Below are 14,127 nucleotides of genomic sequence, written 5' to 3' on the forward strand. Positions count from 1 at the left end.
AAGTTTCGCTCAACTCTTGGCGCATGTTATATCTATCCGTATCTCAAATTTAATACTCCTGTGAATATGAATCCACCCAAGTTTGCAGCTAGTTTGGGCAAGTTGGTTTACTTGCTGCGGTTATGATGAAATGGTTTGTGGCAACCTCACTACTATACTAGTTGTGCCCTACAGTTCACCTGAGTAGATCCCATTCTAGAATAAAAAGTGGCCTATACCAGACTAAAAGTTTGCTATTGTGATACTCCAGATCTATAATACATACATTTACATTATCAACCCATATTATATCTCCTCTCAGAATGAGAGGGGTTAGGCCAATAGTCCACCACGCTGGCCCAATGCGGATTGGCAGACTTCACACACGCAGAGAATTAGGAAAATTCTCTGGTATGCAGGTTTCCTCACGATGTTTTCCTTCACCGTTTGAAACACGTGATACTTATTTAATTAGATCTATAATATATCTGTGGTAAAATCTAGATGTGTTCAGATATCCCAGGGTGTTTAAGAATAAGTTTTTGCTATATCCATGTCTAACTAGTGAACCTTCGCGTCTTCATCCGCGATAAAACTGATGTAAAATTTCATTTTAGCTAAGTGACACTTAGAATCGGTATAGTTAGCGGTCTTTGAAAGACAGATTCACATACGCCATCACGAACATTTTTCTAGATCTATCTATAAAAAAATAAATATTCCACAATGTATTGTTTTGTTAGATAGGTAGGAGTATATCTTACAGGGATATGATTTTGAACAACTATTCTCTCTGGTGCTTGTTTTTTCCATTTTAACAATTATCGTAATATTTCAACTGATTTACACAAAATTATACACCTTCTTTCCTCCTAAATCACTCTACGTATATGTTGGTGAAAATCGCATGAAAATCCGTGATTATTTGATACCACCTCAAAAAGGTATCTAAGGTAAATTTTTAATGGTATTTTACAAAAAAAAGTACGAGAACTGCGATTTCAACTATGCGATAGCGTTAAAAAAAGCAAAAGTCAGACTAACCGTCAGGTTCCTCATCAGTCCTGTACTCTTGGAACACCACGAAGTCCTGGTTGGGGATCTTAGACGCCACGTACATGTCCTCTGGGTCCACAGGCACCAGGTCTGCTTGGCGCTGTTGCACGAATGTCAGGCATTCCACCCTGGGATAATAATCGATGATTAGAAAACGTCACGTGTCTCAAACGGTGAAGGAAAAATATCGTGAGGAAACGTGCATACCAGAGAATTTTCTACATTCTCTACGTGTGTGAAGCCTGCCAATCCGCATTGGGCCAGTGTGGTTGACTATTGGCCTAACCCCTCACATTCTGAGAGGAGAATGGTACTTAGCAGTGAGCCGAATATGGGTTGCTTATGATGAAGAAAATTGCCCATAAACTTTTGTTCGGTCCATAAACATGGATTATTTTTTTAATATCCAGTTAAAAGCTAGGTTATACCTATAATACTCAGTATTCATTTGCAAAGCAGCTTATGGAAGGACTTCAAAGAACATCTAACGAGAAATACATTAGGCAGTAGAAGCTGCGTCTTCTATTCTATTCAACCAAATTGACGACTACACAACTACATTATGCATTGTTGTGGCTGTACAAAGGGTATTTGAATTGGCACGTCTACTTCATTCAAATTAAATAGGACTTAGTTTAGATTCTAGTATTTGCCTTCCTTTGTCACCAGTTCAAGCTCAATTTAGCATTTTGCATTTTCAAAATTGGCTCCTCTAGGTTCTTTGCTATTTCAGTGTTGAAAGTGATATGTACATTAGTTTATGCAACGTTGCATGTAGCGTTTTCACCCAAAATATTCATTTATGGGGTATTTTGTAGAAAAATTAATTTATAGGCAATTATTACCACCTTACACTTTATAGACACCACACATGCATGCATTAAAGTACTGCATACCCTAAGAGTTGTCTTCATAATGTTTATTAAATGAAGACTTTCCCAGTTTGCTTAATTTTCTTAATAGTGCATACCCTGATCGACAACTATATGCACGCCACTGCCTAATACCTACCAGTAGGCGTCTACAGTCTATCTATCAAAACCATTGTTTCGTAATTCGACGCAAGAGGGCGCCACAGCGAAAATGGTACTTCGATTCCACACCGTAAATAACAAGGACATTCGAGCACCTTAAGATTGGACCTCCCTATCTTTTCTTTTATTTCCTTTCAAATAGGTAAAAGGTAAAAGGAGACAATAAAATAGGTACAAAGAAAATCGAGAGGCCCCTCCTTTCAGAGCGTTTATCGTCGAAGTCATTAATCACAGGGAACCAACATCGATTTATCCACCTAGAGTAGGTACTGAAGCGAAAGCGTTCATAAATTCAATCTCCTTGGATAATTGATCTAGAACATTCGTTGCCTCCAAGGACAGATCGGAAGATAAAAGAAGATTTATTCCCAACCGTGATTTAGTCTTTGCGAATAACATAAAGACCTATACAGCCATATTTATAAACATGGATGAAGATTTAAACCTTAATTTTCTTCAAAGTAATGTGAACTTTAACCAATAATAATCATTAGGTCCACTTTACTTTGCATAAAATTTTAATCCATATATAGTGTGATAGTGTTAGGTGTAGTCCTTATTGTCTGCACCATAAAGGCGATTAAAATAGAAATTATTAATGCTCTTTACGTGGTGTTGGGTTCAGAATAGTGTAATTCTGAGCACGTAGTTTCGTACCTAGTGAATACAGATGTTATGGGAATATTGGCTATGTGTTTGTTACGTGAATTTATTGCAAGTTGTGTGGAAAAATAACAGTTTACCTCTTCATTTTGTAAGAGACGTTTCATACTAGCGTTTTCCATTGTCATTAAAGAGTTGTTTACAAAGTGACTTCTAAAATATTAGTGGAATAAGTTGTTTATAATTTGTATGTAGTTGGCCTATTTACTTTCTTGTCTTTTATTATCAACCTATTAAAATAAACGTCAAATCAATTGACAAATGTCATCTACCTACTGTATGATATCCAGCTCTCCAATCTCAATTTGGTATATGTCAACTAACATACGTTAAAGATAGTGAAATTAGTCTGATGGCCGGAAATATCTATGTCTAGATATTTGTCACCGTCTTCCAAAAAGGCTGGAATTTTCGTAATTTATACTAAAGGCAGTTCAACTTTACATGAAAAAGAATTCTTTTGTATTTAAAAGGCTTCGAAACGTTTAAGAGATTATAAATGGGGATTCTCTTCTGCATATTGGAGGAGGAAATTAAATCCAAGGCTAAATAAACAAACAAAGAAACAAAGCCAAAAGTCAACAATTCCCGGTGCAAAATTACCTTCATAGTTAGTGGAAGTAGATAATGGAAGCAGCGCCTAAATGAACAGGGCTCGTCAAATCTGACACCCAACACAATTAGCTGGCTCCCAATAAATGTCACTTTGACAAATTGTGTTACCAGACACGACACTCCAACGTTCCCCGAATAATTTCCACTTGGAATTGACGTAGTCCGATAGCAAACACGAGGAATGGTCTACAATTCATGGGAGACTAGCGTTTGTGTTCAAAAGTATCACATTTCACTTGAAAATTGACGTAGATCGATAGAAAACACGAGGAATGGTCTACAATTCTTAGGAGACTGGCGTTTGTATTCAAAAGTAATAATTTCCACTTGGAATTGACGTAGTCCGATAGCAAACACGAGAAATGGTCTACAAATTATAGGAGACTAGCGTTTGTGTTCAAAAGAATCAAATTTCACTTGGAAATTGACGTAGACCAATAGGAAACACGAGGATTTGTCTACAATTCATAGGAGACTAGCGTTTATGTTCAAAAGTATAGAATTCCACTCGGAAATTGACGTAGACCGATAGCAAACACGAGGATTTGTCTCCAATTTATAGGGAACTAGCGTTTGTGTTCAAAAGTATCAAATTCCGCTTGAAAATTTACGTAGTCCGATAGCAAACATGAGGAATGGTCTACAATAGTTAGGTGACTGGCGTTTGTGTTCAAAAGTATTGAATTTCACTTGGAAATTGACGTAGTCAGATAGCAAACAAGAGGAATGGTCTACAATTCATAGGAGTCTAGCGCTTGTGTTCAAAAGTATCAAATTTCACTTGGAAATTGACGTCTTCCGATAGCAAACACGAGGAATGGTCTACAATTCATAGGAATCTAGCGCTTGTGTTCAAAATTATCTAATTCCACTTGGAAATTGACGTAGTCCGATAGCAAACGCGAGGAATTGTCTACAATTCATAGGAGACTAGCGTTTATGTTCAAAAGTATAGAATTCCACACGGGAATTGACGTAGTCCGGTAGCAAACAAGAGGAATGGTCTACAATTCATAGGAGACTAGCGTTTGTGTTCAAAAGTATTGAATTCCACTAGGAAATTGACGTAGTCCGATATCAAACACGAGGATTTGTCTACAATTCTTAGAAGACAAGCGTTTGTGTTTAAAAGTATTGAATTCTACTTGAAAATTGACGTAGTCAGATAGCAAACAAGAGGAATGGTCTACAATTCATAGGAGTCTAGTGCTTGTGTTCAAAAGTATCAAATTTCACTTGGAAATTGACGTAGACCAATAGCAAATACGAGGAATTGTCTACAATTCATAGGAGACTAGCGTTTGTGTTAAAAAGTATAAAATTCCACTCGGAAATTGACGTAGTCAGATAGCAAAAAAGAGGAATGGAAACAACACATAGGAAACTAGTGGTTTTTTCAAAAGTTTCGAATTCCAGTTGGAAATTAAGAAAAATGGTTTACAATTCTTTTTTTTTTTTTTTTTTACGTTATATAGGCTAGCGCTTGGCAGCAATCATGCTTGACAGTAAGCGATGATGCAGCCTAAGGTGGAACGCGCTTGCCTAGAAAATGCCTATTCACTCTTAACTTGAATATACCCATGTTGTAGGTGGTAGGGAAAACTGAAGCTGGAAGGGCATTCCATAATTTCGCAGTGCGGATCAGGAACGAAGAACCGAAACGCTTCGTACGAGTCCAGGGGACATCAACTACGTATGGATGCAGACCTCTGCGATGCCTGGCAGTTCTGTGGTAAAAAGGTGAAGAGGGAACTAGATCGAAAAGTTCCTGAGCGCACTCTCCGAAATAAATCCTGTAGAACACCGACAGACAGGCAACTTTTCGGCGATGCTCTAATGATTGCAATTTCGCATTAGTTAGCGCCTCGTTACCGATGAGCCTTCTAGCTCGGCGATCCACCGAGTCCAGAGCAGCAAGCTGGTATTTGGCCGATCCATCCCATAAATGGGAGCAGTACTCCATGCACGAACGAACCTGAGCTTGGTAAAGAGTAAGAAGCTGTTCCGGTGTGAAGTAGCGCTTCACCTTATTTAGGATACCGAGCTTCTTACCAGCTGTTACTGCTTTGGACTCAATGCATTCTCCAAAGTTGAGCTTGGACGATATTGTAATACCTAGAAGCTCAATACTGTCGGTGATCGGAACAGGTGTATTCCGGAAAGTAGGAGTAAACTGGAATGGACTCCTTTTCGCAGTGAATAAACACGCCTGTGTTTTGGTAGCATTAAATTTGACTAGATTGGCGTCTCCCCAGTCGGACACCTTGTTTAAGGTCAAATTAACACGTTCTACCAATGTCTCTCTTTGCTCAAGGGTCTCAGCCCCACTACCGCGAGGACTGGACATATATCTATCCGTTACAGTGCTGTCGTCGGCATACCCAAATAAACCTGGCTTGAGCAGGTCGTTTATGTGCAGCAGGAAGAGTGTAGCGGAGAGAACTGATCCCTGAGGAACTCCGGCATTGATTGCCATTGGATCAGACGAGCTGCCGTCTACGACAACTCGAAATGATCGTTCGCTCAGGAAATCTGATATCCATGACATAGGCTAGAGGGAATCCCGTAGGCAGGAAGTTTACTTAAAAGGCCATCATGCCAGACCCGGTCAAAAGCCTTCGAGACGTCTAGTGAAACAGCGAGCGCTTCACCATGCTTCTCGATGGCTTCACCCCAGATGTAAGTGGCATACACTAGAAGATCACCTGTCGAACGGTTGCGACGAAAACCGTACTGATGGTCCGAAAGGAGATCATTTTGCTCGAGGTATGCCAGGAGCCTGTTGTTCAATACACGTTCCATACTTTTACAAAGTATGGAAGTGATTGCAATAGGTCTGTAATTAGCCGGGTCGGCACGGCTTCCCTTTTTTGGTACAGGTTGTACATTAGCAACCTTCCAAGCCTTCGGAACCTGAGCAGACTTAAGGGAGAGACGGAACAGGCGAGTTAAAACAGGAGACAACTCAGGGGCACATGTTTTCAATAAAATTGCTGGTATTCCATCAGGACCACTGGCCTTATTCACATCCAAGCTGCGGAGCACCTTCAAAACCTCACATTGGCGTATGCGAATCTCTGGCATAACAGTGTCGCATGATGGAAGGTTTGGAGGGGAGGTGCTCCCAGCATTGAGCTGTGAATTTTCCGCAAAAAGAGTCGCTAAGATGTTAGCTTTGTCTTTTGAGGTGAAAGCCAGCGATCCATCCGGTTTCAGCAAGGGTGGAAGCGAAGGACGACAGAAGTTGGTTTCAACCGATTTCGCGAGAGACCAAAAAGCTTTACTACCCCGTGGATAAGATGCTAATTTGGCCCCAATGCGGTTGGTACGGTTGAAACGAGCCTTCTTTAGAACCTTCTTGTAGGACTTGGCAGCTAAGTTGAATGCTCTCTTCTTTGCAGAGATATCCGGAGCTTTAGTGGTACGGACTTCAGCCCACGCTGCAAACGCTGAGTTTTTAAGGATTTCAGCATCAGCGCAAGCAGAGTTATACCACCGAGGAACCATGCCATCCAGAGATATGTCAGCGTATGGAATAAAAAATTCCATACCCTGACGTATCACCTTTGATATAGCTTGTTCGCAGCTCGACGGATCATTAGAAGAGAAGCATATCTGCCGCCAAGGGTAAGATGCAAAGAAGTGCCGCATCTCATCCCAGTCTGCCGACTTAAACCGCCATACCCGCCTAGTACCAGCAGAGCCAGACTTTGGAGGGTAATACATCGAAACCGACTTGACCACACAGTGATCGGATGTGCCAAGGGGTGCGGCAACCGACACTGTAATCTGGTCTGGGTCGGAAGTCAGCAGAAGGTCCAGACAATTAGGTGTGTGACCTTCAATGTCGGGTATCCGCGTCGCTTCATGGACTAGCTGAGAGAGACCTAATGACAAGGAGAATTTAAGAGCCTCTCTTCCAGCGTGGTCTGTAGTCTGGTATGGGAACAGCCAGTCTTGGTGATGGGCATTAAAGTCCCCCAGAAATACTATTTGAGCAGCAGGATACCGACGCAGGGCAATGTCAGCCGTCTGGGTAAGATATTGAAACATCCGAGTTGTCTCCTGATCACCGGTATGCGACCTATAGATGCAAGCATACACGATCTGCTCCATGCCCATATCCAATAAGCACCACAAGATGGAGAAGTTGGGCACCTCCAAGTTACGGAGACGTCGGCAACAGATGTCATTACGAGCAAACAAGCACACCCCAGCGTGAGATTTAAAATTGTGCTCCAACGCATATCCCGGGTAATGCAGGTACGCTGCATCTGCTGCATTCATAGTCGATTAGCATCACGTTCTAATGTATCAAATTCAACTTGGAAATTGTCGTAGCCCAATAGCAAACAAAACAAATGATGTAGAATAGGCGATAAGCGTTTAGATTTTCATCCAACTCCTAACAAGTTAGCCCGCTTCATCTTAGATTGCTTCATAACTTACCATCAGGTGAGATTGTGGTCAAGGGCTAACTTGTGAAGAATAAAAAATAAGTGTCTAAAATTAGGTTTTATATTTAAAGAATCCAGGGAACGTTGAAAATGCTAGCCACACAGCCACCATGATTCAAACTCCATGGTGGCTTACCGTATTTACCTGATAGAACCTGATAACGCTGACAAACTTACTGTATTTTAAAATGACGAAGATCGGTGAAGGAAAAACGTCGAGAGGAAACCTTAGAATTTTCTTAATTCTCTAGGTGCGTGAAGTATGCCAATCCATATTGGGCCAGCGTGGTGATCTATTGACATAACCCCTCCCATTTTCAGAGGAGACTCGTGTTCAGCAGTGAGCTGAGTATGGGTTGTAATTAATGAATGAAAAGTATAGCTATTTTTCCATGTGAATAAAGTGTTGTTTAGCGATTAAGAATCACCGAGTAAAGCGGGATCATTTTAAAAGGAAGCGAGTCAATAAACATCTTGTATTATCGCGCGCCTTACACAAAGAATAAGTGAAGTAAATAAGGAAAGAGAAACTTCCGTTTCACTTTTCAGCGAGCATAATTTTCCCATTCTGGTTCTATTGTCTTTAAAGGTTTTGTTCTCACTACCCTACATTGAATAAACTTTGAGTAATGCTTCTCAATTTATTTATGGACCGAACAAACAAATTATTATTATTAATCTATACTAATCTATACTAATATTATAAAGAGGTAAAGTTTGTAAGTTTGTAAGTTTGTAAGTTTGTCACATTTTTTAAATGGGGTAATCTTCGGAACTACTTATCCGATTTTAAAAATCTGATCTGTAATCTTTCACCAGTAGAATGCTACATTATCGGGGAGTGCTATAGGCTATATTTTATATTGGTATCATATATATTAGCCGAGTTATCACAGTTTTTGTCATACAGGTCGGACTGAAAATCCTCTTAAACAGACTTATTCGCATGCGCTGCCTTAACTATTGTGTAAAATTGAAATTCATGTATATAGACTTTATGTATCTTTAAAAGTTCTACAAAAAAGTCCGCGACACCATATATCTATCTTCTATATATTAGCAGATATAGTACCTTTTGTGTTTTAAAAATTATTAATTTTATATACTTGGGTTAACGTCATTATTTATACAACTAAACTTTAATCCTTATTAAAATAAATTATTTAATAATCACCAGGATATTATGGAGATAAGATTTGCCCTTTACAGTATGTTAATTAGTTAAATAGTTTCGGAGATAATACGAAATATCTAAAAGACGCAGAAATTCCGCTATATGACACCCGGCGCTTTCATTTACGTAGTTCCCGTTCCCGTGTGAATATGGGGATCAAACATAGCCTATGACACTCGCAAATAACGTAGCTTTCTATTGGTTAACAATTTTCCAAATCGGTCCAGTATATCCAGAGATTACCTCCTACAACTACACGAACTTTACCTCTTTATATTATTAGCATAGAAGTCTCTATTTCTCTTGGTCATACCACCACTCTCGAAGGACTGGACCGATTTTGCTAAGGGTAGGAGTAAGATAGAGAAGTTACAGGGTAGGGTAGGGTACGGGTAGGGAAGCGTAGGGGTAGGGTAGGTTTAGGGCCGGGTTTAGGGTAGTGGTAGGGTAGGGGTCGGATAGGCGTGAGATAGGGGTACGGGTGGGATAGGGGTAGAAAAGGGATAAGGTACGGGGAGGGTAGGGGTAGGATGGGGGTAGAGTGTAGGTAAGGTAGAGGTAGGGTAGGGGTAGGGTGGGGGTAGGGGTAGGGTAGGGTAGGGGTAGGGTAGATGTAGGGGTTGGGTAGGGTAGGGTTGGGGTAGTGGTAGGGTAGGGGTTGGGTAGGGTAGCGTTGGGGTAGTGGTAGGGTAGGGGTAGGGGTAGGGTAGGGGTAGTAGTAAAGTTGACATCGAAATTTACGTGGACGAAGTCGCGGGCGTCCGCTAGTTTATTATTTAAATATTAGTTTGTTATCTATACTGCAGTCACGCCTGATGGTAAGCGATGATGCAGCCTTTATTGGTACGCGTATGCATACAGAAGATGCACCTACTGTATTCGCTGTTATCTTGAAGAAACGCTTATTGTAAGTTGCGGCACAGAAAACATATGTACGCGGGAAAAGAACCTGGAAGTGTATTCTATATCTTCGCACTAGATTTAAGTAATAAAGATGCACATTATTTTATTTACATGGTTAACATAATATATTCAATTTTTTTTTTATTCTTTACAAGTTAGCCCTTGATTACAATCTCACCTGATGATAAGTGATGATGCAGGCTAAGATGGAAGCGGGCTAACTTGTTAGGAGGAGGATGAAAATCCACACCCCTTTCGGTTTCTACACGGCATCGTACCGGAACGCTAAATCGCTTGGTGTCACGTCATTGCCGGTAGGGTGGTAACTAGCCACGGCCGAAGCCTCCCACCAGCCAGACCTGGACCAATTAAGAAAATCTCAATCTGCCCAGCCGGGGATCGAACCCAGGACCTCCGTTTTGTAAATCCACTGCGCATGCCACTGCGCCACGGAGGCCGTCAAAGCCGTTCTATGAATTTTAGAAAATAATATTTAATTTCATGGAAAAGCGAAGTATATAACAATTTTTAAAACTCGAGTAATAAGCAAAAAAATTAAACCGAGACAGAAATATTAAAAAGAAATCCGAAGCGGCTTAACGATGAGAATCTTATCTCCATTTTGCATTTTACAGAAACCACTAGTTAGTAGTGCTGGGAAATTTCTCGCGATGAAAATATTTTACATTAAATTTAAAACAGCAAGTGAGAACTGTTTAACGCTGGAGATTAATTCAATGCAATGGAAATTCTGCAGTGGAATGGGGATGATGACTAGGTTTAAACGTATTGATTTTTATGATACATTCGGGTAAATAAGGTCAATGTTAACTAATTTATACATAAAAAGCAAAGATTGACTGGATATTTGCAAAATAAATAAGTTTATAAAATTTCAAAATCTACTAAAAATATTTTATCGTAATTAGATGAAAATTCATACAGTTTTAGCTTCCTTACATTAAATGTGATATTTTTTAATATATGAACTATAAACATAAACGCAGAAATAACAAAGATATTAGTAATTTTATTAACGCCCATACAACGTCATAAGTTCCTACCGTTTTGTATGGGGCGTTTTTCAGGGATCCGCGGCAGCGCCGCAAATCTGACCCTTTAAATCCCTGTAGCTCCGAAAGTAATGATCACAGATACCTTGTTACTTTTACAAAATTGCTTTACTATTAGCGTACTCTTAATTTATATACAATTTAAAAAACTGTCATCATCCCTATTGTTGTAGAATAATTGAATTAACGAGTTTAGAAAACGACAGGTATTATGAGCTGGATTAAATTATAAGAAGACAATTCTGACTATCTTCTCGTCGATCTTCGTCGTTCACGTCGATTCTACGATCGCAAACGCTTCGAAAACTAGAAAAATGCATGGGAATGACATTCGCTATCGACAAGACAAGATCTGTCATTCCCATACATTTTTCTAGTTTTCGAAGCGTTTGCGATCGTAGAAAGAGAATCGACGTGCCACTTGGCTATATGCAAGGGCTGTTTGTGTATAGCCATTAGTAACTATGACAGTTCAAAAAATGAAGGCTCTTACCTATCTCTTGCTGGAACACACTCTAAAATGGCCTTGCTTTTTGTTTCCACTTGAAGCATCTCCTCGCACGCCCTCAAATGTTGCGAAGGCACGCATATTTTGTCTGGAAATTACAATTTTAAGTTGGTTTAGTTTAGTTTAATTAGGTATATGATCCGGCATTAGAAATATATACTCTTATCTGTACTTCATTATTGATACGAAATAAATTATAGATAATGTTCACAGTGACATTCCAAATAGGTTGCCTTGTTCAATTGCGGCCAAACACATTTTTCATACAAATTCTAGGAAACCATAAACTATATCAAAGGCAACCTAATTCAGTTAAATAAGGGTATATTATTTTCTATTTTTACATTACTTAACTGTAAGCAGACGAGCAGACGAGCAGACAAGCTTCGTACAATACCTTAGTGTTTGATTTTTTAAAATTAACCAATGGGAAATCGTCGTCGACGACGATGATGATGATGATGATGATGATGAAGGATTTGTTCGAGTATAAGGTAAAAAATAGCTGTTTTGTCCTTCAATTCCTAAAGTTCGTATAAATATTATATTATATCCATTTATAGGTATGGATATATGATAGATAATTCGTTTATGATGTCTGATTGCAAATTAATATCACGTATTTTTTTTTATTAAGTCTTAATTGCATCTATATTTTTATTGCCAAGAAGATCCGGCTAAAATTAATATAAATAAATTACAATAACTTATCTATACTAATATTATAAAGAGCATGAAAGCGCCGCTTCACCCGCGTAGTTCCCGTCCCGTGAGAATACAGGGATAAAATATAGCCAATGACACTCATAAATAACGTGGTTTTCTGGTGGTAGAAGAATTTTCAAAATAGAAAAATCGATTTAGTAGATCCAGAGATTACCCACCTACAATAACTGCTAGTGCGGATTAACTTGACAGCTAGCTCAAATAGGGATGATGACAGTTTTTTAAATTGTATATAAATTAAGAGTATGCTAATAGCAATTTTCTAAAAGTAACAGGATATCTGCGATCATTAGTTTCGGAGTTAAAGGGATTTAAAGAGTCAGATTTGCGGCGCTGCCGCGGAGCCCTGGAAAACGCTCCATACAAAATGGCACGAACTAGTGACGTCGTTGGCTCACTGATCGTTAGATTTGTATTTGTGCGTTTATGTTTATAGTTCATTTATTGAAAAATGTCACATTTAATGTGCTAAAACTGTATGAATTTTTATCTAATTACGATAAAAAAATTTGATAGATTTTGAAATTTTATAATCTTATTTATTTTGCAAATATCCAAACATTCTTTGTTTTTTTTTGTATAAATTAGTTAACATTGACCTTATTTACCCGAATGTATCATAAAAATCAATATGTTCAAACCTAGTCATCATCCCCATTATGTTTGTACTGTGTATGGATTGTGTTTGGTAGCCAGGTGTCAAGTTAAAGCGCACGAGTTATACACAAAATTTACCTCTTTATAATACAAGTATTAGTGTGAACTATACCTGATATTAATATAAATACACTGTTTTTTATATAAATACACTGATATTAGGCGGAAGTGTGAGTGTGCTCTGCAACTTCTGAAGCGATTTTGGCTGAAATTTGCTAATAAGGCAGATTATATTCTGGATTGACACATAGGTAGGATTTTAATTCCGATATTTTCATGGTTTCTGTGGGATTAGAGAAAAACAGAATTTCAAGCGAACTCCATGCTAGTTTTTAATATTAATTTTTCCTATAGGTACGATTGCCATAAGTCATAAGTATTGGAAAATTATTAAAAAATACAACTGAAATGAAAAATTTAAATTTGGAACGGCACCTCAATACTTATATATAAATACGTGTGTTGTCTATAAACTACTTTCAGTATTATCCATGCACAAACGTAGGTAATATACGAGTAATATGTTGAGGTAAAAAATGACAATCTATATTATACTTACAAAATAATCATGTATTGTTTTAAACGAAAGAACTTGGGATAATATCTTTTTAAATAATACCAATACAGAATGGAACACAAGACTCAAATAATAATCACACAGACACACACTTAAAAACGAACATTCCAAATTCAAATATGGCTATGCCACGTTTAATAACAAAGCAAAAATGTAATTGACAAGTCGTCAAAATAATTACTTAACTACTCAATACCAAATTGTAATAAATGTTTTTAAAACATACATGTTGTTTTGCAGTTGACATTTACGCCGGTCAGAGCTAACAAAACTAAAATATATTTCAAAGTCATGGTCAGGCGAGCGACCATGCGCGATAATAAACACTACTGGACGTTACCTCAACGATTTCTTTTATATATCGACGTGCGATCGTGTGATCGTTTTTTTTAAAGCTTTTTTTATACATGCTGATTTGGTGATTTATCGTCACTACATTGTACGCAGCGTATTTATGTGCAAAGTGTTCGAGATATCATAATAAAACCTCTTTTTAATCCTTTTATATGAATGAGACCCGAAACTATGCCCAAAACAAAACTATGGATAAAGACTACTCGCTATCTACCCAATACGATATATTATTTTAAAATTAAATTACATCACGTGTTAACGTAATATATACAAATCTATTAAACTTCTAATTCTAAACTTTTAAATTTTTGTAACTAGGTATGCAGTTTATTTTTCTTTAGGTTTGTAGTA

General features: G+C 38.3%; 1 protein-coding gene across 1 annotated transcript in view; it reads right to left on the reverse strand.

The window, feature by feature from the left end:
• Window positions 1-13,793, reverse strand: part of LOC112050410 (transferrin) — a 39,025-nt gene extending 25,232 nt beyond the window's left edge. Inside the window, exons 1-3 of the mRNA XM_052884927.1 lie at window positions 13,649-13,793; window positions 11,448-11,550; window positions 1,024-1,163 (exon numbers count right to left, since the gene is read on the reverse strand). Of these exons, the coding sequence (XP_052740887.1) occupies window positions 1,024-1,163; window positions 11,448-11,550; window positions 13,649-13,733 (328 nt within the window). The 5' untranslated portion in view covers window positions 13,734-13,793. The remainder of the gene's footprint in view (window positions 1-1,023; window positions 1,164-11,447; window positions 11,551-13,648) is intronic.
• Between the last annotated feature and the right edge of the window lie 334 nt (window positions 13,794-14,127).

Source organism: Bicyclus anynana, chromosome 13 (genome assembly GCF_947172395.1).
Source record: "Bicyclus anynana chromosome 13, ilBicAnyn1.1, whole genome shotgun sequence".
NCBI lineage: Eukaryota > Metazoa > Arthropoda > Insecta > Lepidoptera > Nymphalidae > Bicyclus > Bicyclus anynana.